The sequence below is a fragment of the Ahaetulla prasina genome, chromosome 3, assembly GCF_028640845.1.
Source record: "Ahaetulla prasina isolate Xishuangbanna chromosome 3, ASM2864084v1, whole genome shotgun sequence".
NCBI lineage: Eukaryota > Metazoa > Chordata > Lepidosauria > Squamata > Colubridae > Ahaetulla > Ahaetulla prasina.
Window position 1 is genome coordinate 161291673 of NC_080541.1, and position 26948 is coordinate 161318620.

A 26948-nucleotide genomic window follows, 5' to 3' on the forward strand; every position below is an offset into this window, starting at 1 on the left:
TTGCAAATTGTGATTACATGACCACAGGATGCAACAACCACTCGTGAACATAACCTGGTTGCAAAGCAACAAATTGTAATCAGAAAGTGGTGATTCAATGGTCATAAGTGTGAGTACAGACCATAAATCACTTTTTATGAGGCCTTCGTAACTTTGAATCATTGTTAAATGCATGGTTGTAAGTTGAGGGATTTATATAATGCTCTACTCAAAAAGGAAAGCGGGGGGGGGGCGGGGGCGGAATGGATATCTAAGTACTTCCTGGTTTCCTTAAAGATAAAAACATTTTAATCCGAAGAATTACCTGGAGATATTTGATTACTTTGCTGTTTTGCATCTTAGGATATTCTTCAAAAAGCCATTTTGGTGCTACTGAACTAACCATTTTGTTAACCCTTGAAACAAAAACACAACATGTTAACTTGCATTTTTAAATGATGGATTAGAATTCACATTCTTAACTGAGAGAAATATCAAAGTAATTTTCAACACTTATTGTGGCTGTAGACTCTTGTCTTCAAATATGGATCACCATCACGCAGATCTAAACCGGAGCTGGGAAAGAGCTACTGAGCAGCTATTAAGCCAATATGTCTTCTGCTACTAACTTTTATCTTGAATGTCCTCTTTTCACTCCTCTCTCTCCATTCACCAATTTTTTTTATCTTCAAAGATGATGGGAAGAATACAAAGGGAGTGAGATGAAGTGCTAGGAGGCAAAAGGTTTCTTCTTGAAGCAGCGTTCTTCATCTCAGATGCTTTTCTATATCAACTTGTTTTGCAAGCTACTTTTAAGACATTTACTCACACTGGGAGACAAAGAACTGTAATTACGTTCAACTTAACAACGCTCAAGTGCTAACACTTTCATCAACAATTTATGGACAAAGGAGGTCCCATTAAAATCAAGTGCCAAAATCTGTTTTAAAAATAATTCTTGTCCTGCTTTAATAAAGGAAATTAAGACTGATAAAGGTAGTTCTTGACTTCAGACTGGTCACTTAGCAACCAAATGAAATTATCATGAACTCTACCAAAGCTACTTATGACCAGTTTTGAAGTTACAGCTGTGGTGGAGTGGGCAGTAAGCACAAAGCCTTAGGGGAGCCCAACAAATGGGAAGCATGGCATGAGGTACTTCAGGGAACCCCAGGCCTCCCAAGCCCTCCTGCACTCTCTAAGGCTTATGTTCTACCTCTGAGGCACCCTATGCTCTGCTAAACATCTGTATCAGGGAGAGCAGATGGGAAATGTTGATTTGATCTTGTGAGTGCTTCCCTTAATCATCAGGATTTGTAACTGTAATGGGCGGGCTTTGTTATAGTCTGTAACAAATAACAGACTAACCTGTATTGGGCCTGCACGTTCCCAAATTATGCTCTCAAGAAATGGGTGGTTGCATATATTTGATTAATAAATAAAACTAAACCTTCATTAACCAAAGCCTGGGAAAAATAGCAATTGGTACCTTTTCCGGCACGATTTAATTGCAATCAAAGTGAAAACAGAGATTGACAAGAAAGCCACTCCGACACCAGTTCCCAACAGAATCCCAGTATCATAATCATCATTGGCTGAGAGAGAGAAAGGGGAGGGGGAAGGGAAAGAAGAATATACAAATTTTATACCACATTCATGCATTCTGAATTAATTCAGAATAACACAAGCAGGAAAGTGCAACTCCTGGATTTTTAAAAAACTGGATAAGTGCTATCATCTGCTGGAGAAAAGGGTAATTGCCAAATTCTCCTTGCTCTGATAAATAAGACCCTAGCAAGGCCTTTTGTTTTAAAACAGTTTTACTACTTTTTCTGGCAGATAAGAAACAAGACTAGGGACAATATTGCAATTAAAGAGCAGTTGGTGCATGTTTCATTTTCTTTGTCAGTTTTTTAAACAGTAAGCCATTCAACGCAACACTGCTTACATTTCTAATTAAAAGCCAAAGATTTCAGCTGAACATTTTTTTAGTTAAACAAAGAATAAAACTCAGTAAGTTGTACTCAGATTTATACACAGAACAGAAAGCATAATGAGATGTGGCTTCAAATCTGCTTGGGCAATCTACAGCCCATTGTAGATCAGTTGATAAAGTTAGTGGATTTTTTTCTAGCATACTGAATTCTGGCTTTTTTTTTTTTTCCTGTAATGGTAACATTTTTTGACCAAGAGCTCAGCAGAGCTATCAAATGATCAGCAGCTGGTTTAAATAGCTTTTCATGTGGGATTTGTCATTTCTGGTAATGCCCTAAGGCTAGATTCATTCAAGTTATTACATCCCATTTATTTCTATGGTTCTATGTAAGTTGAAACAATATTCTTCAAAGTAGACATTATGGAGAACAGTGAACTCCCAAGCAGCTATGTGTAGAATTGTAGTTATGAGGACTTATTAAAATTAAAACATGCTTATTTTTCTTGATTGTTTTGGTTGTCTTTTTTGAAATGTTGCAATAATATTTTATGATCCAGAGTCTGTTATGAATGTGATCTCTACATGGAGGGGATCTAAAGACAACCTCTTGGAACAGACCAAGTGAAATCAATGAAACTTCAGTTCACCATACAAAAGAATTCCCAAAAGTTATTGAGTAATAATTGAGTTATTTTACTGCAAATTTCTTGAGGAATCTTTGCGAATCTTCCTCGTAGAGGAAGAGAAACATGTTTGGGTTGCAATGAAAGCAACCCTGCTGTAGAGCTATAAAGAGTAAGGATTCTATTGTGGTACAAACTTTCACGAATTGGAGTCTTTTCTCGCCTTTATTATTTAACCACGTTTTTATTTGGTTTCCTGTTCCGTCTATATTTAAATCTTTTTTTAAAAAGTCTTAATACTTCTGATGCTTTTATTTTTTAAAAAAAAGTGTTTATCATTTAAATCAGGAGTCTCCAACCTTGGCAACTTTAAGAAGCAGCCAGCCCACAAGTCTTAAAGTTGCCAAGATTGGAGATCCCTGGTTTAAATTATATTTATGCTCCCACTTTTTTTTATTTTATTTTATTTTTTTAAAACTAAGTTGTCTGGTTTCCTTTCATGAGTTTCTTGACTTTGGTCACTAATGGGTTTCCATTACATTAAATTACATTCAGTGCTAGAAGTTCTTGCTTTTTATAATTTCCTTCATCCAAGGATGTCAACATGTCCTAGTCAAAAACATGGGGAATTTGACTGAATACCTTTGGGAATTTTTCAGGTGCTACAAGAACATTACTATTTTGTATTTTTGCCATTAACAAAGTTTACATTTCCCTTGGACCTATCAGAAATGGAAATCAAAACCCCCAGACTCCTCTGGATGCCTTGCTTTCCCTGGAGGAAGGATGTGCCACAAACCATTTAAAGACATGAACACATTATGTCATCATCAATCCAGTGGTGGGATTCAAATAATTTAACAACTGGTTCACCCAGGGTCAGGTTGGTTGTCATGGGAGGCATGGCACATCCCCATCCTTCAACTCTGCCGTGCATGCGGGACGAGCCTTCCATGACAGCCAAACTGACCCTGGGTGAACCAGTTGTTAAATTACTCCCGCCACACACACACACTATCAAAGTGGATTCTGGGTGCTGTGCTGCAATGAAGAAATGGGAAAGAGCAGCCAGCACGGAGGAGCAGGGAGAAGAAAGAGGGAAAGAGGCCTTCTCCTTCCCTCATGCTGGCAGCTCCGTTGCCCCCCGTTTCTCCATTGCAGTGTAGCACCCAGGATCCACTTTGATCATGTGTGTGTGTGTATGTGGGGGTGTAATTTAACAACTGATTTGCCTGAACTGGTGTGAACCGGCTGAATCCCACCACTGCCTCAATCCATCCTCGACTACCAGAAAGGCAGCCTCTACACATCTTTCCTTGCACTAATTCAAAAATGCTCCTGCAAAGTAACTTTTCCACAGCTCCAATTCCTTCCCCTTTCCTAAAACTCGTTGGCACCGTTCGTGCCTTACTTTTTAGGTAGATAAATCCTAGAATCTAGCAAGTTCATTTTCTGCATCTTGGCATCTGTTTTCCCTATTGATGGATTGACCTATGTCCTATCCCTGCTTCCCATCACCCAGTCAGCATTTATGAGAACTTTTTGTCATGCTTGCTTGGCAAGCATTTTCTATACAAGAATTTAGTAAATGACTGACAGTGTAACAGTGGGGGTGCCCATATATGTGTGTGTGTGTGAATGAAATCTAGATGGTTCCAAGTTGTGAGTAATCATAGGTTACATCTTTAAGTCTTTAATGTGTGAAAGCAATCTGAAGTTTTATTTTCTTGGAATCATGTCAATGCATGCTATAAACGTTTCCTGCCACTTTGAAATGTCATAGTGTTGCATAAGCCGTACATTTCTAATCAGAGAGAAAAATATCATGAACCCCCCCACCCCAAATATTAGAATTCTTTCCTACCTCTGGTGATGGCAAGACTACTTTCTTGGGAAATGTCGAGTTCTTTCTTTTCTTTCATCAATGTTACCCAGAAAAGAAAAGAAAAACCATAAGAAAGTGAGAATGAATGAATTCTGCTGTAATGTGAGAACAAGAATGATTCATTTAAAGTGCCTTGCAAATATTATATTGATTTTGCATGCAAATCATCTACTAGTGACTAAGTTAAATCTCTCCCTTGCAGGACCTACAGCACTACTATAAGATCCAACCAGCAGTCACACTTCCTACTGATCATGTTTTTTGGGAAAAGTCTAGAGAACTTTAGAAGTAGCATTAATGCTGGGTTATTCCATAAACCTTGTCATCGTGCAGTTCAATAATTTTCCCTTGATTTACAATTGTAATTCAGCCCACAATTTTGATCATAGTGATGGGTGAATGCCAGTTTCTGGCAAAACATCAAAATCGCAATCACATGATTTCAAACAGCCATAAATGCAGGCTGGTTGCCAAGCACCCAAAATGTGGTTACATAAGCATGGATTGGAGAGGCAGATGTTGGAACTTCAAATCCGGGTTGTAAGTTCATTTTCAGGCTCTGTTGTAACTAAGTGACCGCTTGTAAGGTCACTTAAGGATACTTGTATAACAACAATAATAATTTTTATTCTATCCAGAAAGGAGAGTATTTTTTTGACTGTTTCATTTCTTCTACCAAGCAGCAAAAAGAAGTTTTAAATGCTCCTTATAAAAAACATAATCAATTCTCTCCGTTTTCACATGAATGGACTAAAATGTCATCCTGAATTTGAAATGAAATTTTGTTCAAAGCTGTTTAATTTTAGGATAAAAATTAAATTGCCAGAGTTTTAAAAGGGAAATTCTGTCCCCACGTTTTAAATGTTACAGAAAATGTTAACAAGAACACACGAACAAACAATATCAAACACACATTTCTGCAAGATTTTATCTTTGTAAAATATTCACCATCCTTGATTGGTCTTACAGGACCTATTGAGATACCATATTTTCACTTTGGGAAAAATGTCTGCTACAGCATCATTTTTCAGCTTGCTACATGGGCTTAATTTAAGAAGTCCAAGTATAAGATCATAATGTAAGAATCCAGCATGATAGAGGATAGAAGAATTCCTTCTTTAAGGGCACATCAATTGCTTTTGTACAATGAAAGTTCAGCCTTCATTAAAAAAGTATCTAGCACTTATCTTCACATAACACGCATAATAATTGCAATGACTTTCAATGAAAATGTTTGGTTCTATTGTAGTTGTTAAGTGAGGACTATCTGTATATGACACATGTGATTATTGAGAATATTTGAAAATCTTTTTCATTCTTTCATTACAACATGAAGTGTCTCTTCCTTGAACTGTCCTTTTCTTGGGCTCCTTTTTCTCCAGTAATAGTAATGAAACCCCATCAGAAAAACACTGGTAATTCAAGGCAGGAGTCTTTGCTTCATTTTTTGCTGCTATTGTGATCTGTCAGCAGCCTGGGGAGCTGTCGGCGGAATCGGACTGCGATGAGCCTGTTCCTAATGCTCGCATGAGGCGAGCTGCCAGAAGGCAGAAGCAGCTCAAGCAGAGAGGTCACTTCGGGAGTAGGGCCAAGAGAAGGTTTAAAAGGAGACTAGCACCGGTGTCTCAGTTTGCCGGAAAGTAATGTTGCAGCTGCCCTCTTTGCTCTGTTCTCTGCTCTGGACATTTATCAGAAAGGACCTTGGCAGTTATCCAAACTGAACTCAGGTTTGTGATAACTGAAGAATGTTTGTTTGTTGGTGAAGCCTTTGTTTTGTTTCGAGTTACCCGGCACTGGGAATGAATTAATTCCCAGCTGTTTGAATAAAGTGTATTTTTACTAAGGACTGCGTTTGTTGCTACCTGCTCGAGTCGGGGTCACAACAGCTACTACTTGTGTTAAATGAATACAGAACCTCACTTTAATTTTTCCCAATGTTTCTTTTTTTCCCTTTGAACCCTCAGAACTTTATGGTCAATCGGAAGTCTCCAGAAAATGGCCCGCTGAGTGGTGGGGTGATTTTTTTTCTCCTACTCCTCAGACAAACAGCTGACTTTACTCCTCAGACAAACAGCTGACTTTACTGCCAAAGCCGACTCTTTGGCAGCACAACCTCTGGATTTTGAACGTGAATAACTTGGAATAACCCACAATGACCCATGGATAACTATGTATTTGCCTGGAAAGAGAATTCAGAGGATCATAATTCTCGGCAAGCATAGCTTGAGGGTCTGGTTTCCATCTTTTCAAGTCATTGTTTCTTTCTTTCTTTCTTTTTTTTGGTATGTCTCTACTTTAACATCATTTTGAAGTTTTCTTTTGTTTGGGTCTACATTTAAACATGTTAAACATCTGGCTGAATGCTGATTTATTTTACAATCCCTTGTGAGATTACAAAAGTGAATTTTTCATTTTGGAGTTAAAAAACACGTTCTCTTTTGCCACATGGCAGTAGATGGCATGAGTACTTTCCCTTAGTTAGTGAAAGTGATTGAATTTGAAGTATATCGGATTTCTACTGCAAGGATTTGGTATCTCATTTGTTCTTAAAAGAACTTGGTGTTTTACTCTATTTTTGTATATAGACTAGAATAGACTAGAATAGAATTTTTATTGGCCAAGTGTGATTGGACACACTCTATCGATACTGTATCTCTGGTCTTTTTTTTTTCTTTTTTAAAGAGATAGGAATTTCCCCCTTTATTTTCTATTTGTGGGAATCTCAATTTCTCCTGTACTTACTTTGTGATGGAACATTTCGTTCTTTGTTCTTGAGAAGAAATTGCTTACTTTTTGCTATGGAAGTTTGGCCATTAAGAGGGACTGGAACTATATTAAACTTAAAGCAATAATAAATAAAAGATCCCGAACATTATATATTATATACTTTTTCAATGCTCCCAAAAAGAGATATAAAAGAGAGGCAGGAGCCAGATGACTTTAATGTTAAAAAGACTTCCTTTGGGGAAAAAAAGTTTTTATAAGCTCTACATGAAAATCTAGGCAAAAGATTTGATGAATTAGCAACAGTTTTGAATCAATCTAAAGATGAAACCCAGATACAGGCGGTAGCAATTAAATCAGGCTTGCAATTGTTAAATCGTTTGAGAATTGGAAACTTCGTAGGGGAGGCTGAATAGGCCATCCATTTAAAAGATTTAATCACAATGGAGATGACAGGGTGGATTGGTGATGGACTGGATCTTCTTTGGAAAGGTGAAGGAGATTGAAGAATAGACTTATTATATATAGCCAGAAGAAAACTCTTGGGGGATGCTATAATTCGGTTCATGGGGAAACCTACTGAACAACAAGGGCTGAAGAAATACTCTCAGCTCAGACTTATGGCTTTGGGGAGTGAGATGTAGCTATCTGGAAAGATCCCAGTTATAATTTCAAGGAAAAGTTTATTGTCAAGAATCAAGCGAGGATATTTGATCCTGGATGGCTCAGAGATAATGATTGCAGTGGGTTTATGGTAGTCTAAAAGACGTTTGTGGACTTTCTGCAAGTTAAATACAATAACAGATCATTAATAGAGGGATTAAGGGACGCGGTGGCTCAGGGGCTAGGATGTTGAGCTTGTCGATCGAAAGGTCGGCAGTTCGGTGGTCCGAATCCTTAGTGCTCTCATGTAATGGGGTGAGCTCCCATTACTTGTCCCAGCTTCTGCCAACCTAGCAGTTTCGAAAGCACGTAAAAATGCAAGTAGAAAAAATAGGGACCACCTTGGTGGGAAGGTAACAGTGTTCCGTGCACCTTTTACAATGGCTAAATGGTAGGCAATTTGGGTGATTGATAGATTTTCATGTTTGTAATATTTTTAATGCCACATATTAATTTAGCAAATAAAGATATAGAAGTTTATAAATTGTGGGCCTGTTTTGAGGGGGTGGACTATTATTGTTGGAATATATTTATCAGTATTCAACCAGGGGGGGCCCGTCTATGTGTATCTTTGTTACTTTGTCTTTATGCACATTTTTTCTAGTCTTTTTCTGGTATTGTTTTGTTTTTCTTTTTTCTTTTTTTGGATTTTGTATTTTAACTTTGGAAAGAAATTATTTTTTTTATTAAAAAAAAAAGAATTCTATTGTCATCCCAATATAGTACATAGATATTGCAAACAAAAGTCATACAATGTCCTTTTTACTGAGTTCTGAATCATAATACTCTTTTCCAGTTTTTTTAACATCGTTTTCAGTATCAGTATGATTTTTCTGTGGGCAGAGTTAGAGAACGAATTTTCACTCAATCTTCAGAATCGTCGACAAGTACCAAAATACTATAAATGTACGATTTTATCAGAACTGCCAACTTTATGTATAAGAATCAGTTTCTTTTAATCACCAGAGCTGAGATATGAATGGCTTCTGAATGACTGCTTTTAACTTTTTATTAATGCAGCAGCTAAATTGATTGGATTTTGTACATCCTTATGTATTTTTTCTTCTTCGTTATTTCTATTTTATTCCTTTCTTCTTCTTCTCTATTTCATTGTCTGAAAACAGGCTGTCTACAGATAATCCTCGATTTATGACTACAATTGAGCCCAACGTTTCTGTTGTTAAGTGAGACATTTGTTAAGTGAGTTTTGTCCCATTTTATGACCTTCTTACCACAGTTGTTAAGCTTAACAATTGCAGTTGATAAGTTAGTAACCTGGCTGTTAAGTGAATCTGGCTTCCTCATTGACTTTGCTTGTCAGACAGTTACAAAAGGTGATCACATGACCCCGGGACACAGTAACGGTCATAAGTATGAACCGGCTGCCAAGCATCTGAATTTTGATCACATTAACATAGGGATGCTGCAACGGTTGAAAGTGTGAAAACTGGTCATAAGTTACTTTTTTCAGCGCCATTGTAACTTTGAATGGTCACTAAATGAACTGTTGTAAGATGAGGATTACCTGTACTTGCCACCTTCTCAGCGAGGGACAAGAAACTGAAAGATTAGGTCTGCATCCACTAATCCGGGGTCTCTAACCTTGGCAACTTTAAGCCTGGTGGACTTCAACTCCCAGAATTCCCCAGCCAGCAAAGCAAAGCTGGCTGGGTAATTCTGGGAATTGAAGTCCGCCAGGCTTAAAGTTGCCCAGATTGGAGATCCCTGCACTAATCTAGGTTGCATGATTGGATGACATGTTCAGTGGCGCGCAGGGATTTTTAACTCTTTTGCCTTCCTTGACAATACCTATATATCCCTTCATGAATAGGGATCCAGCATAGAATATTGAGAAGTTGAAAACAAATGTTTCACACACACACACACACACAACCCCCCCTGCTTTCTGGATGACATTAAAACAAAACAAAACCCGGACCTGAATTTAATTTCATGTGCTTTCATGGTTGAACATTTAAGATTTTGAATGCAAAATACTTTTTGGGGTAATACCCTGTTCTAGATAAGTCTCAGAAACAAAATACTATTTTGGCTGAGTGTCGTTCTTTGTCCCATCTGTAGAGAACCAGTTTGGCATAGCTATTTACAGCAGGCTAGAAACTGGGTGATTGTGAGTTCTAGTGTTCCCCTTAGGCAGTGGTGGGATTCAGCCAGTTAGTACCTATTCGGGAGAACCGGTTGTTAACTTTCCAAGCAGTTCGGAGAACCGGTTGTTGGAAGAAATCTTATTTCCTTTTTTTTCCACTTTACAGAGCTAATCCTCTAAGGAAGGCAGTAAGGAAACATTCTGGTGTTGTTTCTAGCCTGATCTTTATTGCCCTGCTTACAGAAACTGCCTCTCTGGTTAACCCTTATTACATTGTAACAGCGATGATCACCAAGCCACACCTACCCAGCTGGTCATTAGGGCAGAGAACCGGTTGTTAAATTATCTGAATCCCACCACTGCCCTTAGGCACCAAGCCAAGTGGGTGACTTTGGGATAGTCACTCAATCTCATCCTTAGGGCAGAGTCAATGTCAAACCACTTCCAAATATTTTGCTAAGAAAACTGCAGGGACTTGTCTAGGCAATCTTCTAGAGACAAGATTGATTCAAATGAACTCATATGCACACACAATCTGCCAAGTACACACCCAGATAAAGAAACCTATGGTTTGGACGAAACGTAACTGGAAAGTTTCTAGATCAGTAATTATCATTAATCTTTTACAATCTGTCTGCTTGAGTTCTACTCACTCTGGATAGAGCTGGCTTGACTGACACCTTTCTGATAGACAGCGTATACTGAAATGGCGGAGTTCTCTGCCATTCTGATGTCTTCTGTGAAGGTGAAGTTTAAAACAGCACATAAATTTTATAGAATTTCAGTTCTAATACATACTCTTAAAAGGAATCGTCATCAGAACCTTTTTCTAAGAAGGAAACCATGATTTAACTGTTTTACATGAGCAATAATAGCAACAAGCATTAACCACAGGAACATGTGGAACATCCTGAGGTGTCAACGACTACTTCAGCTTCAACCACAATAATACATAGGCAAAGAATTGATACAAACTCAAGGTAAACCGCTCCAAACTCGATTGCAGAAAATACGACTTCAGCAACTGAGTGGTCAATGCCTGGAATGCTCTACCTGACTCCGGAGTTTCTTCCTCAAACCCCTATAGCTCTAATCTTAAACTGTCTATTGTGGACCTCACTCCATTCCTAAGAGGTCTGTAAGGGGGCATGCATAAGCGCACCAGCATGCCTTCCGTCCCTGTCCTACTGTCCCTATTTATTTGTACTCATTTCATGTGCTCCTGTCCATGTTTATACGTATACCTGTTATCTCATAGATGTTTGACTAAACAAACAAACAAACAAACAAACAAACAAACCATTTGACGGCCGTCTCCAGGAGAGCTTTCCACCAGGTTCGCCTGGTGTGCCAGTTGCGCCCCTTTCTAGACCGGGATGCCTTATGCACAGTCACTCACGCCCTCGTGACGTCTCGCCTGGATTACTGCAATGCTCTCTACATGGGGCTCCCCTTGAGGGGCATCCGGAGGCTTCAGTTGGTCCAGAACGCGGCTGTGTGGGTGATAGAGGGAGCCCCTCGGGGCTCCCGTGTTACACCTATCCTGCGCAGACTGCACTGGCTACCTGTGGCCTTCCGGGTGCGCTTCAAGGTGTTGGTGACAATCTTTAAAGCGCTCCATGGCATAGGGCCGGGCTATTTACGGGACCGCCTACTGCTACCAAATACCTCTCACCGACCCGTGCGCTCTCACAGAGTGGGACTCCTCAGTGCCGTCAGCTAGGCAGTGCCGTCTGGTGACACCCAGGGAAGGGCCTTCTCTGTGGGGCTCCCACCCTCTGGAACGAACTCCTCCAGGACTTCGTCAACTTCCGGACCTCCGAACCTTTCGTCATGAGCTTAAAACGCACTTATTCATCTGCGGGACTGGATTAGATTTTAAAGTTATTGGTTTTAAGGGTTTTTTTATTATTTATATTGTTTTTTAAATTCGGCAATAGAATAAGTTTTTTAATTGTTGTTTTTAATTTGTATTTATATGTATTTTAACTGCCTGTGAACCGCCCTGAGTCCTTAGGGAGATAGGGCGGTATATAAATTTGAAAAATAAATAAATAAAATAAATAAATAAATAAAACATCCATTCTGGAAATGCTTTTAATGAGTACATTTACTTCCCACCCAAGTGGGGTCTAAATGGGTCTTTTGCACTACGTTCTCGCAATAGCTGTATTCATCCATGTGAACTACCTGGGTAGCTGTAAAAAAACAAGAAGCAGGCAAATTCATGGAGGATAAGACAATTGATGATAATACTTATGACAACCATCTGTTAACTCCAGTTGTCCATGAATGCCAGTTGCTGAGAGTCTTGAATGACTCAATTGCACACGTCATCCATTTGATTACTTGGAGTGAGAAATGAATGATGACTTTCAGTCTCAGCCAGAATAATTCCTGTGATGTTCTTATGATTTTAGTAGCATTTTTTTAAACCAGTAATTTATTAGATAGGGGTTTGCTTGGATTTAAAGCAGATCTCACCTTTGAAAAAGCATTCTAGATCAGGGGTCTCCAACCTTGGCAACTTGAAGACTTGTGGACTTCAACGCCCAGAATTCCTCAGCCAGCAAAGTTGCCAAGGTTGGAGATGCCTGTTCTAGATTACTGAGGATATATCTATATCTATATATCTATATTTACTAGAAGTAATCTTGTGTTATTAGATATTGTACAAGTCGTCCTCAGCTTACGACCACAATTGACCCAATATTTCTGTTATTAACAGAACAGACATTTGTTCAGTGGAGTTTGCCTCATTGTATGACCTTTCTTGCTACAGAGTATAAATTAATCCCTGCAGTCGTTAAGTTAGTAAGGCGATTATTATGTGAATCTGGCTTCCCCATTGACTTTGATTGTCAGAAGGTTGCAAAAAGGAGATAATTACCCTGGGAGACCGTAATCATCATAATTATGTGTCAGTTGCCAAGGTTCTGATCACGTGACCATTAGGCTGCTTCAAAGGTCGTTAAGTGTGAAAAATTGTCATAAATCAGTTTTTTCAGTGCCACTGTAACTTCAAACAGTCACTAAATGAATTGTTGTAAGTTGAGGATCACCTGTACTTACGAATATACGTATCCACCTTTCACATTTATTGTGAAGGCACCAAAAGAATTGACTTGTAGCTTACCTTCAATAGAAGTTGATGTATTTTGGAAAGGGACTTTCTTCCACGCAACAATGCTATGATGAAAATGACTGACGTTTGCAGAAATCCATTCCACTATGTACCATAAAAGTGTTTTTCCAATAGATTTAGGAGGTTCCCATTTAACAGAAATTCCTTTCTGTTTATCAGTGAATATTTTGATATTAATAGGGGGTGGGAAAGCTATGGGGAAAAACAGGGGGTTATATGTCAGCATATCATTTTTGTTACTGCATATTTCCATAACTATATATCGACATCATTCAAAAGGATTGCATTGACATAGTTAAAAATGCTCTTGAAATTAGTGAACAATTTATAGATTCGTCTCTGTAGTGGGGTGACCTCCATATATATTGATTTTCATCTCAGACATTATGGAATTTTTCCATCCCCATTTTAGTAGCTACTATGATAGTTCTTTGTACATGCTGAGATATCAGTTGTGACCAAGAGTAAATGAAAAGTGTGTGTCAGGCCTAGCCCCAAAATGACACAACAACATTAAAACAAAGTTCAGATCTTTATTTGCATAAACCATATAGACAGAATCTTGCCAGACTAAACCTATATTACCCTAACCTAGTAGATGTAGCAATAGCGATAGTACTTAGACTTATATACCACCTCACAGTGTTTTTACAGCCCTCCACTTAGAGAGGAAGGACCGAAGGCTAAGTCAGCTTTGAGCCTCCTGAGATTTGAACTGCCAAATTGCCGGCAGCCAGCAGTCAGCAGAAGCAGCCTGCAGTACTGCACTCTAACCACTTTGCCACCGCGGCCTGGGAAATTGTAGGAAGTGGCTATCCTCAATCTCTTCCTCTTACCATGATGCAATTCTGGGCTTTGCTGTCTCTTATCTTGCCCCCGTCTTTGGAATCTGCTCCCTCTTTCCTGGGAATTTACAGTATTACTACAGTCCATCACAACAATTCTACTTCATAGGCACATCCCATCACACAATGCCTGTTTAAAGGCAAAGGCCAAAAAGCCACTCACACACAATGCTTTAGGCCAAAAACTAAAGCTCTGCATTCTGTAGCATTTTCTGAAAGAAAATAAGACACATGTTTTATGCAACACTATATTCAACAAGCCATGGCCAAAAGAAATCGTGACTCAGCTTGATGCACTGCTCATTCTCTGTTGTAATGGACAAAGTGAAATAGGTTTGGTGAAACTCTTTCCCATGGTGTTATCCTCTGTGGTAACATTTCTCTGTGCATTCTTCCTAAAACTGTAAAGGGTGGCTTTATATATTCCAATGCAAATCATCCATTGGGATAGGATTTTATGAGTTTTCTGTATTTTCAGAAGCTGCGGGAGCTGACTAATTAGGTCAAAAGGGTACATTTTGGTAGACAAGTTTATGTCCCTAACATCTATAAACTGAATTAATGAGGCAAACAGATAGAATTTTGTACAGTTTAGGCAAGAAAAACAAAATGCACAGGTACAGTATATGTGGTACCTTGCTCAATAGTAGTAACTCTGAGAGGGATCTTGGAGTCCTAGTGGACAACCATTTAGATCCAGTAGTGTGCAGCAGCTGCCAAAAAAGCCAACACAGTTCTAGGCTGCATAAACAGAGGGATAGAATCAAGATCACGTGAAGTCTTAATACCACTTTATAATGCCTTGGTAAGGCCACACTTGGAATCTTGCATTCAGTTTTGGTTGCCACGATGTAAAAAAGATGTGGAGACTCTAGAAAGAGTGCAGAGAAGAGCAACAAAGATGATTAGGAGGCTAAAACATATGAAGAACGGTTGCAGGAATTGGGTATGTCTAGTTTAATGAAAAGAAGGATTAGGGGAGACATGATAGCAGTGTTCCAATACCTCACCCCATTCCTAAGAGGTCTGTAAGGGGCATGCATAAGAGCACAAGCGTGCCTACCATTCCTGTCCTATTGTTTCCTTTCGTTATATCCAATTAATATAGTTATTACATACTCATACTTATATATATGCTTATATATTGTATAGTTATTTCATGCTTATGCTTATCTATACTGTGTGACAAAATAAATAAATAAAAATAAATAAATAAATCTCAGGGGTTGCCACAAAGAAGAGGGAGTCAAACCAAAGCACCTGAGGGTAGGACAAGAAGCAATGGTGGAAACTAATCAAGGGAAGAAGCAACTTAGAACTAAGGAGAAATTTCCTACAGTTAGAACAATGAATCAGTGGAACAACTTGCCTCCAGAAGTTGTGAATGCTCCAACACTGGATGTTTTTAAGAAGATGTTAGATAACCATTTGTCTGAAGTGGTGTAGAGTTTCCTGCCTAAGCAGGGGTTGGACTAAAAGACCTCCAAATCCCTTCCAACTCTTATTTTATTCTATTCTATATCAATATCCAGAGGTGAATTAAAAAAAAAACGACATTGTTTCTGTGAGGAGCACTCTAACAAAGAACTGCTTTTTGAAATATTTCTGAGAATGGTATATTTAGATTGAACCTGTAGAGGGCATTGTAGGAAAACTAGTCGACAAACAAGACAGACACGTGCCTTCCAATTGTAATTCTTAGAGTGCGGAAATGATAAAAATGCCAGTCTGACTACTATAGGCTGCACTGTAAAGGCATATTTCTAAGGAAGTATTATGACTATTAATTCATTTGTGACCTGAAATTTAGCAGACATATTTTTATATAGATAATGTTTTACTAATCACAATGACAGGAAACTAATCTTTTAAATATATTTTTAGATCCCAATTTCCTGCTATAATATTTATGCCTGCATTGGAATTGTATATTTTTCAACTGAGTGTCTCTGAAATTTGGGTATATATAAATATGCATACTTGTATATTGCAGATATAGTCATAATGGAAGGAAATAATCTACCTGAGTTAACTTAATAGCTTCAATGTGCAGATAACAAAATTCAAAATGTATAATTATTTACAAGCAAACATTGTCATTTACAATGGCACTGAAAAACAGTGATTTACACTTATGACCATCACAGCATCCTCCTGGTCATGTGATCAAAATGTGGGTACTTGGCCACAGGCATATATTTATGAGTGTGGCAGTGTCCCAGGGTCATGTGATCACCATTTGTGTCCTTCCCAGTCAGCTTCTTACAAGCAAAGTTAATGGGGGAACCCTGATTCGCTTAATGACCACACTGATGTAACTGCAACGATCTGTTTAACAACTGTGGCAAAAAAAAAAAGATTGCAAAATTGTGCGCAATTCATTTAACAATTGCCTTACTTAGCAATGGAATTTCTGGTTCCAGTTATGATGTAATATATTAAATAGTAATATATTACAATAGGGACATAAATAAGTGTGGGAATAATGTTAGGGAATCCCCAGTAGGATATTTTATTCCATTTCATTTAATATCTTTTTAAAAAATTTATTATGGCCACTCATTCCAGAGGACTCTGAGTGTCTTATTAATCTAACATAATATAACACCTTCGCCTTCGACAAGACCTAAGCTTAACTCACAGAATCATCTATTGTAATGTCCTTCCTGTTAACGACTACTTCAGCTTTAATTGCAATAATACTAGAGCAACTAATAGATTTAAACTTAATGTCAACCGCTTTAATCTAGATTGCAGAAAATATGACTTCTGTAACAGAATCATCAGTGCTTGGAATACTTTACCTGACTCTGTGGTCTCTTCCCATAATCCTAAAAGTTTTATCCAAAAACTTTCTACTATTGACCTCACCCCATTCCTAAGAGGACCATAAGGGGCGTGCATAGGTGCACAAACGTGCCTACCGTTCCTGTCCTATTGTTTTTCTTTTCTTCTTCCTATATATATGCTTATACCTCCTTATATTTACCCATATATGTGTTTATTTACTATGTACTCTTTTTGTATGATACCTACATATATTGTTGTGACAAAATAAAATAAATAAATAAAATAAATAAAACACAGTACCAATTTCTGAAAAATTTGCCTGCTTTCTGATCTCTTACCTTGGTAATTGTGAGGCGGTTGTTTCACTATAATATTTGCAGGTTTGGAACTTCCTTTGGAATTGTGTGCTGTCACATAAATAATGGCCACTGCTGGGGGCACCATCACTTTGCAATGTATTTCTGTTGTTTTACATAAATCCACCTTCTCTCCTTGTTTTTCATAAAATATTCTATAATTCAGAATTTTTCCTCTGCTTTCCTTTGGAGACAGCGGCTACAGAAATACAGAATTGCCTTTAGAGAACAGCAAAAACTAATCTTTCATTATTTGTGCATATAATGTTCCACAAGTTGCAGAAATGTGAAATCCAAAGGAAAAAGTGATTGAACTAAGAGCTGCTCAGGAGGGCTAAATTATACCTGAAATTCCATCCACCCCAGATAACAGTAGCATTTGTAGGGATTCATGAAGAATTAATCAGAATCAAACAAAAAGTAGGGAGCCATTTAAGTATTCTACTGCCTGCCATTTCACCTCTTCAAATTGTATCTTCAAGCAGAATTTTAGTAGGATTTTTAGAAATTTGAAATGTTTGGATGTTCTCAAAATCAAGTGAGAAGAAAAAACTTCTTAATATGGATAAGTCCACCTTTTTCAAAGCAGGTGGAACTTTTTCTTCTACAAAGAAGCCTTCACTATGTCCAACTTCACCATTACCTGGGAGGCCTTTACCTGCAAGGAGGGACCTGGATCTAAAACACAAGTGGCCACATCCTATGTCCACTTCTTCAGAACCTACAGTTTGGAACTCTTCCTAGATAACCAAGCAAGACTGTACATCATACTTTATTTCTAGACATTTATATTTACACTCTTCTATTCCATAGAACTGTCCCAATCAAATTCCAGGTATAAATCTGAGACAGTTTATCCATTAAATGCTTAGAATAGTCTTCACAGTGGCTTTGCAGATGTTCCTTCCCAAGGAGCAATCTGGTTACTCAAAATGAAGATGCCAGCCAGCTATCTGGTCACATAATAAGAGCACCTGTTTCAGTGCTCTTATTGCCACAAAGTAAGCCCTAATAAAGGTTATTAACTAGGCTCTGTCAGATTAATTCTTTGTCTTCCTCCAGTGGTGCTTCAGGCATGTCTTGCATTGTTTCATCTCAGGGAATCCTTCTGAAAATTGGAGGAATTCAAGAATCCACAAATGCAGAGTCAGAACAGGAATGATCTGATCCAAGGCTGTCATTGCCTGCTCATTCCAAGCAAGTTTTGGACTAGCCATGCAACAAAATTTAGGAATAAACCTAAGGTCTCTATGGAATCCAACTGGTTTTATGAATTGTCTAGGGAAGACCAAATGAATTGGTCCTTCCTTTGTGCAGTGGAAGTTAACTGCAGAGAATGTCAAGGTGAGGAGAGGATGATATCTCCTTGTAAGATGTTGTTGTCAATACTCAACTTCAAAGCACACCATAATTCTGACATGAAGCCCAGATCTAGTGTGTGCATCCCCCCACCTCTGGGTAGGGCCCTTAATAATCTGGATGAGGTCCATGGTTGCCAAGCTGCCTCTGTCTCTGGGTCCACAGAAGGCAGGGTGAAATCCCTCAGAATCATGAGCCTAGAAAGCTCCACCTGATCTCTCCCACAGAGTTGAGAAGTATAGGCTGGGAAGCTGCTACGCAGCAGGAAAGTTGGTACAGAAGCAGCAATCCCAATGGATCCCTCCAGTCCAGTTTCACAAACAGGGTCTCACAGTCTATCATATCCAATGCAGCACCCCTAAAAACTTCCAAAGATCCCTGAATGACAACAGCCACACTTCCTCCTCTTCCCCAGAGTAATATCTGATGCCACATTCAAAACCCAGAAGGGCAAATTTCTAAGTAGGGAACCCCTCACCTTTGTATCCAACCAGGTTTCAATAATACAGAGTAGATAGGTGTTTTCTTTAAGAACAGCCCACGCCTGTCTTCTGCTGCGTTGCTCCATGCTACTTTCCTGAAAGTGGCATGGAGCGATATCTTTGCTTCCCTTCTTCTTCGGCACCACATCCAGTTCCTCCAACTGGTGTGCTCCCATCTCCACGTGAAAGGGTTACATCATCACACCCTCGCACATACTAGTGCAATATAGGATGTGATAAACACATGCACACACATTATGCCTAGCACTCAGCATCTGCTAGGTGGGGAATCTGCCCATATGACACTAGATATCCAATTCCACCGCATGCCCTTCTCTCAGGTAATGAACCACTAGAAAACCAGCTATACCCTCATCTGGCCCATTGGTCCAGATATGTTTTCCACTGTTTTTCCACAGAAGCAGGAGAAGAAATTACAGCCTTGTCCAGTGCTTCTTCCCATAGCCAGTTTAAATTATTAATCCGCCCCTTTTCTCTCAATCCTTTGGAACCATTGAGATAAACAGGTCTGCTTCAAAGTGCAACCTGTAAAGCAGTCTTCACCCCTTTTTAATTTGCATTGCATGGCCAATAAACATTTAAAAGATTTGACTGTGTGATCAAATCTGCCCTTTTGAATTTTTTGACCAACACTCCCACAGTAGCACCTGGTTTTTATTTGATAATGATAATTTCTATTGTTTTTTTTTAAATGGTGTTTATTATCACCTTGATCAAGACAGTCACTTCTTGGGTACTATTGGGATAAACTGGCCCGAATTTCCTCCATACATCAAGTACCGCAGCTGGTTCTGTATTTAAAAAGAAGAGAGAAACATATGACAAAAGTATATAAAATGACTTCTATTATAGAATTGCTCTTATGCTGGGAAATAATTATAATAATGGAGCAAATGAATTATTTTTAAAAATAAAATTTAAAAGATAATAAGCAAGCATGGAAAATGAGACTACTGTATGCTGATTTTGGAAAGACAGTATAGGAAGCTACTACGGTACTAGACTATATAGGAGGCTGCTACTGTATATTATATAGCAAATAGCTTTAACTTCAAGAGCTGCAGAAAATCCAACCATATACTAGTAATCTATGGGATGGCCACATTTCTATTCTCCAATCAATGGTAAATTGATTGAGGCTTCCTTTATTTCTTTCTAGAACTGTTGCTGAATCGCATTTTGCAATATCACTCACTGAGCCTGTATTGTTTGAATTCCCACAGAGTTTTTATTCAATTACATATGGAGAGTGGTAGCTTCTTTACCAGCTTGCTGGAGAGGAAAACTACCTGTAACTGAGTTTTACCTACCCATAAGTAAGACAGTACTTATTACTAATGCCCAGTAAATACTAACAAATTATGCAACAGCTCAGTAAGTAGATATTAGCTGCTGCTTTATCAACCCAAGTTCACACTTTCAGTTGAAGCATAAAATGCAGGCCTTATTCATAAGACATGTGGAATCACAATCTAGTCAATCACATTTAAATTTAGCGCATTATATGAACTCACTGTTATCACTTTCTGGTTCAATGTGTTATTCAAAAATTGGGTCTATGGTGTAAACTAAGTTAACTTCATATAAATATGTTGTGTGTTAGTACTGTAGTGGGAAACTTTTTAAATATTTGAACATATCATTTTTCCCCTCTTTCTGACAATGAGAACAGAACAACAACAGTATAAGAACAAAAAAGTATCACAAAGCTGACTTTGCCAAATAAGGGCTCCCAATAGCTAATACATTCAGGAAATGACAGCTTTAATAGGAAATTACAACAATGGGAAAGAATTCACTTGATGAATTTCAGATCAGAATGTAGCTACTAAAGGGAAAGGAGGCTTGCTAAAATAAATGTGCTAAAAGACTCTTGAATGGGAAAACAAAAATATTTTTTTTCTTACTTAGAACCCAGTTCTGTCAGCAGGGGTCACTAATTCTCTGATAATATGGCTTCCTGTAATGTGATAAATTTTTATATGAGCTTGACAAAAAAAAGTGAAACTGTGAGCTAACCAGAGTTGTATGTTGTATTTCTTACTGAGGTTAGAAAGTTTCTCCTTAGAGCATGGGGCTTGTGGTAACTTTTGGAGGGAAACAGCAGAAAAAGCTTGGAGGTACAATATTTTACTGCTAAGCCTACAAAAATCTCTTATATTTCTCAGTGAGTTCCTACTTGACAACAATATCCCTTCATTTGAAGAACTTTTGGCTGCTTAGGTCAATTCAGTTTTTAAAATTGGTTTCCTCAGTCACTGCTGTTTTAAATACTCAAGTGAAATGAGAGCAAAAAGCAGAATGGGTTATCCCTAATTTTGACAGTAGTAGGACTGGCAAGGACCAAATAAAGAGTAGGGTTCTTATCTTGAACTTTTGCAATTTGATATGAATTATACTAGACATATTATTTCTATCAAATGACTAAGGATTGGTTCCCATGTCTGGCTTTTCCCAGTTTGAGGATGGTTGCTCAAAGACAGGAGCAAATATTGTCCTCCACCTGTCCCCCATCTCACATAAAGGCAACCTCCAACCTTTCTTCCTTGTTCCATTTCAAAAATAATGTTTTACAACTTCTGCCCACTCTAGACATATTGTATGTTTCTTTCTAGACAAATATCTCTCTTCCAGTTGGCCATTGCACAACATGGTAAGAAGACCCCATCTGTCTGGTCATTGGTTGCTATCTTCCATGGCCTTCTTATGGAAGGCTTTCTGCTCCTTCTGAAAGGATACCCCCACTGTGGACCAGTAAAGCTCTGGACATTTGCCCTCCACTTGTTTTTAAAGGGTTCGGTGGAGGACTGGTGAAACAGTAGACTTTTTCTTTAACAAATTAATCTGTGAAAGCATGATCCTTCCTTTCATTTTTTTAACCAGATGAAATTGATGAGGGTTCTGACAATTTCCTCTGCCTAAGCACTATAATAAAAAGCAGGGCAGAAGTGTCCTTTCCACCACGCTTACCTGTCTAGTGGCAGATAGGGGGAATAGGAAAGCATTGAGGGGGAGATCAACAGGAAGAGGCTTATGCAAAAGAACTATCAATGGAAAGTTCATGTCCCCAAAGGCTGCCTGTGTAAAAGGAAGTGATTGATAGAGCTGTGGTAGCACAGTGCTGGCTGCTTGCAGTTCGGCAGTTCGTTTCTCACTGGCTCATGGTTGATTCAGCCTTCCATAGTTCCGAGGTTGGTAAAAAGAGGACCCAGATTGTTGGGGGCAATATGCTAACTCTGTAAACTGCTTAGAGAGGGCTGTATAGCATTGTGAAGCAGCATATAAGCTGTTGCTTTCCCCAGCAAGGTTATAAGGAATAAGGAAGATGTGGTATCTGCCATCTAGAACAGGGGTCTCCAACCTTGGCAACTTTAAGACTTGTGGACTTCAACTCTCAGAATCCCTCAGCCAGCAAAGCTGGCTGAGGAATTCTGGGAGTTGAAGTCCACAAGTCTTAAAGTTGCCAAGGTTGGAGACCCCTGATCTAGAATGAAGACCTGGCCAGCATGGATGCCAATGCTGAAAAATGGATTGACATTAATGTCTTCAATGGGCTTCATTTCCAGCTATTTCAGTATGGGAAAAAGCAGTTGAAGGCTGCCACAGTATCTGCATATACAGGCAGTCCTCACTTAATGAATGATTGCTTAGCGACCATTCAAAGTAACAATGTGTCCCCCAAAAGGTACTTTGTGACCCAGTTACAGAGTAGCACATCCTCCTGCACAGTCACATGCATTTGGCAACCTTTATGTGGTTGCAGCATTCCACTGTGTCATGTGATGGTAATTTGTTGCTGGATATTGGCCTTTTCAGACGATTTCTGGCAAAAAAACCCCACCACCCATAGGAATGCATTCAGTAATGCATTAATGCAGCGGTTCTCAACCTGTGGATCGGGACCCCATTGGGGGGTCGAATGACGATTTGCCAGGGATCGCCTAAGACCATCAGAAATATGGAAAGTATACTTGCGATTCAAAGAATCGCGCTCCAATGGTTGACTCCACAAGCCAGCTGCAGGCTCTTCAAATCGCTAGCTGAATTCGGCTTCGGGCACGATGAATTAAAAAAGAGAGAAATCTTTGCTCCGATGTCTCCCTCTCAAGCCAGCTGCAACCACTCCCAATCGCTAGCCTATTCTGGCTTCAAGCGTGATAAACTTAATAGGGGAGGAATCTCCGCTTTAATGCCTCCGTCCTTAAGGCAATCGCAAGCAGTTCAGATCGCTAGCCAATACGGCTTCAGGTGCGATAAATTCGAAACGAAAATAATTTTATGGTTGGGGTCGCCACATCGTGGGGAATTGTATTAAAGGGGTCACAGCACTATAAAGGTTGAGAACCACTGCATTAACGGCCATGGTGCTGGCTTAATAACTGTGACATTTGCTTAATGACCAACATTTGCTTAATGACATTTGCTTAATATTCGCTTAACAACTGCCTCAAAAAAGGTTGAAAAATTAGGTCAGTTATGTGGGTGCCTCAACTTATGACCGTCATGACTTACAATGGAAATTCCAACTCCATTATGATCATAAGTTGAGGACTACCTGCAAAAGCTGAAAGAAAACAAAAAAAAATGTTACTGAGAGATCTCCTGCTACCTGAGGAGCAGAACTGGCCAATTCTGTTGATTGCAAATATTTTAATGAATTTCTAGCACACGTGGTTGGAAAATGACAGGGTTAATCTTCCATACGTGCATTTTCCACAAACATCTCAAATTCATAAAAACTACAGTGCTACGGTTATATATAACCTGATGAATATAATACAGGAAACAAGAGCAAAAAGATATAATCTAGTATTCCAGTTCCTGAGTGACAGCTTCCTTTTGCTGTATATATTTTCTAGTCTGTCTTTTTGCTGAAAATACTCAGAAACCTGTAATTAGTTGATTTATGGCGCCTTCAATTCTTTACCCATTCTCTGTGAATTTTTTTTGGGACTTGAAAAAGATGTTCAAGAAAAAGCAGTGAAACTCACCTTTCTCTGGAGTAATATATACTGCAGATTCACTCCATCTGCTCCACAGGCTTCTAGGGTGAGTTAGTTTGCACCTAATTTGAAACTCATACTTTGTATTTGCATCTAAGTTGTACTCGGTGTTAAGTTCATTACTTAAATTAGCATTCCAGTCTCTCACCTAAAAAAGAGAAATAGTAAAATCCAATTTGCACTCTTCTGATCTCAGCCTAAATCTGTAGTTCCTACATAGCGTGGTGTGAACCCCAAAGGCCTCCATCTATAGTGGAAACTGATTTCTGTTTTTAAATATGATTTACTGTTGTAGCTTCTTTTCCTAACAGTCAACTTCTTTTTTTAAATCAGTGATAATTGAATAAATCAAATAGAAATGGAGCATTCTCATGGCTAGCATCCTCAAAACGGAAATTAAAAGCAGCAATATAGCTGATAATGATAGATTCTAGATGTATATGACTTAGATGACAATACAAATTATTTTAGCTGCATTTGGAAATATTCCTGTTTATTATACTTAATGGGACCTACTTTTGCCTCAAGGCGATGTATGGATAGTAACACTCAGTAGAAACTCAGAAGTTTCTGAAGTTCAATCCCAAACTATATGTACACCATTGGATCTCTCAACATTTCTGTTAAGATAATGTACCTGAATTTAATGGGAGCAATGATGCTTACTCATTCTGTTTCGGGATTATCCGAGAAAGAACATCAATTTAAATGAAAGTAGTGCTAAAGGAAAGCCTTAAAACAATCTTTCCATTACATTTACAGCTATGCATATATTTAATTTTCTAAAAATAAAATATGAAGATAATAAATATCTCCTTCCTACTATGTGGTTAGCAACATTTTGCTCCTGCTGGAAGAAGGAAAACATGCTTATCTGTAACAAACTGAGGTTGCATCTAAAGCGACAATGTCATGCAAACTCTTTTTTTTTCTACACTTGTTCCTAAGATCTGAGTATGTTAGCTGTGTGTTTAGTGTCAGGATATGAAACTTGTTTAGTCACTTGCTGCCTTGCTTCTGCCTATGGACCCTCCATGTGTTCCTATGTCTCCTAGTTTGTTGCTCTGGAGATGATACACTTTCTGGAGAAAGAAGAGTCATCACAGGCTGGGTAAAGAAAGATCTACTGCATTCCAGCACCATCAGTTTTCTATATCAGCCTGTTCATTCATAGAATAGCCATGCATGCAACTCAACCAATCTAAGAGTTTCATACTGTATTGAAAATATAAGAATATATAGGTGTGGCATTCTTTCAATTGTCTTAACAAATGTATTCCTGTTACATATTTATAAAAAAAATGGGGGACATTGCCTAGATTTATCTTTCTTATAGTATAAAATCTTTTCAAACCATTTAACAGGAACTATATCAAAAACTAATCACTCGTAATTCACTAAATGGGTCATAGGACAAATAGTCTTATCAACTTTGCCCTCCTGATAATCTTTCAAGCATGATGGATTACATCATGGCCAAGAATATGATTATTGATGGATTGCATTTATATCCTGCCCCAATAACAAAATGTTAATAGCAGTTAAAATGATTATGGATTATGAAGTCCTACAACAGCGGTGGAGACTAAGATGAGGAAAGCTGTTTTAGACAAAGTGAACATGGATGGGTCTAATAATGTGAACCTGAATTGTTTGATGATTTTGTATGTCAAAAAAAAAAGTAAACCTATCTTTATAGCCTCAAAGACTGAAAAGCTATAAATCTGAATTATATGTATATGAAGTTTAATTATGTGTTGTTTTGTCTATCGCTCTTTCTGGAATATAGGGAATATATATTCCTATATCTTTTTCTATATATTTGTATACTGTAGTGCTTCTAAATATTACAGTGTTTCATACAATCACTCACCCATCCAAATGCACACATACATATTTAGTTTTGTATATATGTATAAGCATTTCACACACATACATACACATGCACGTACACACACACACATTAACCATTATACAAAATGAACCATACTAAGCATTGCTGCTATTAACTCCCAGGATCCATTTGTTTTGCCAACTTCCATAAATCTGAAGACTCCTGTAATTCCTGGGAAGAGAATATTTGGGCAAAAGCTCCTACCGCATATATAATGAAGTTAAAATCCATTTTTGGGAAATACAGAAATGTGTAAAATGAACCATGTGTGTAGAGGAAATGTTTCACCACCAAACCAAAACACTGAGCCTATAAAGTTATTGTCATCCAATTGAATTATGAAATGGAATGATCAATAAAAAAACTTCACTGCTAATTAGAAGGAAAGAAGGAAGGCAATGTCTCACATGCCAAGTTTCCCTTATTGTCTCCTTATATCGCTCCTCACAATACGTCTCATTGATTGCTGTTTGCCTTTTCCAATGTATTATCGTCTTGAATCCTGGAGACTCCATTGTTTTATTTTGAACAACAACAGGTACAGCTGGTATTACTAAAGGAAACACAAGAATGGCACATCGAATTTAGCATTTTTCCCAACATGCATATTTTAGAAGATTGTTCTTATACTTCAAAAGAAGTACAGTAACAGTGGCTATAGCTTCTACATCAATTCATTTCTTAGATCTTTTGCTGCACAGTTATTTTCCACAAACATATTGTTTTGTTAATGTTTATGTATCAGTCCCGCTGTGCTTTCCAAGCGGAGATTATTTTATAAAAATGCTGTCACTATCCAGAATTCTTATTCTTACTTTGAGAATTCACTTAACAGCTATTGATGAGCCAAGTGAACCTAATTCAAGAATTTTTGCTAAGTACAGTGGGACATAAAAAAAAAAGGACAATCAAATTTAATTAGCTGCCCTGTCCAAGTATCCAAGCCAAAGGCTATGAGTTTTTCCATAATTGCACTTAACCATTGTATGTGAAATAATCTTTTTCTGCCTTGTCACTACAGTGTTGCCTTCAGCTTATCCCAAAGTCCATGAATGAGAGCGCTGACGATATTACCTAGTTAGGATAACAGAACATCTGCAAGAAAACAAGCAAGCTCTGAGAATACCTAAGACCCC

General features: G+C 38.3%; 1 protein-coding gene across 5 annotated transcripts in view; it reads right to left on the reverse strand.

The window, feature by feature from the left end:
- The window catches only part of IL23R (interleukin 23 receptor), a 60550-nt gene that overhangs the window by 3420 nt on the left and 30182 nt on the right, over positions 1–26948 (reverse strand). For 4 of the 5 annotated variants that reach the window (XM_058178951.1, XM_058178952.1, XM_058178954.1 and 1 more), the window contains 9 exons: positions 26220–26365; positions 23907–24066; positions 19624–19706; positions 17036–17252; positions 13054–13254; positions 10571–10654; positions 4403–4453; positions 1469–1574; positions 305–395 (listed from right to left, as the gene is read on the reverse strand). In XM_058178951.1, the coding sequence (XP_058034934.1) occupies positions 305–395; positions 1469–1574; positions 4403–4453; positions 10571–10654; positions 13054–13254; positions 17036–17252; positions 19624–19706; positions 23907–24066; positions 26220–26365 (1139 nt within the window). The remainder of the gene's footprint in view (positions 1–304; positions 396–1468; positions 1575–4402; positions 4454–10570; positions 10655–13053; positions 13255–17035; positions 17253–19623; positions 19707–23906; positions 24067–26219; positions 26366–26948) is intronic. The other variant, XM_058178955.1, reaches the window with a different exon arrangement.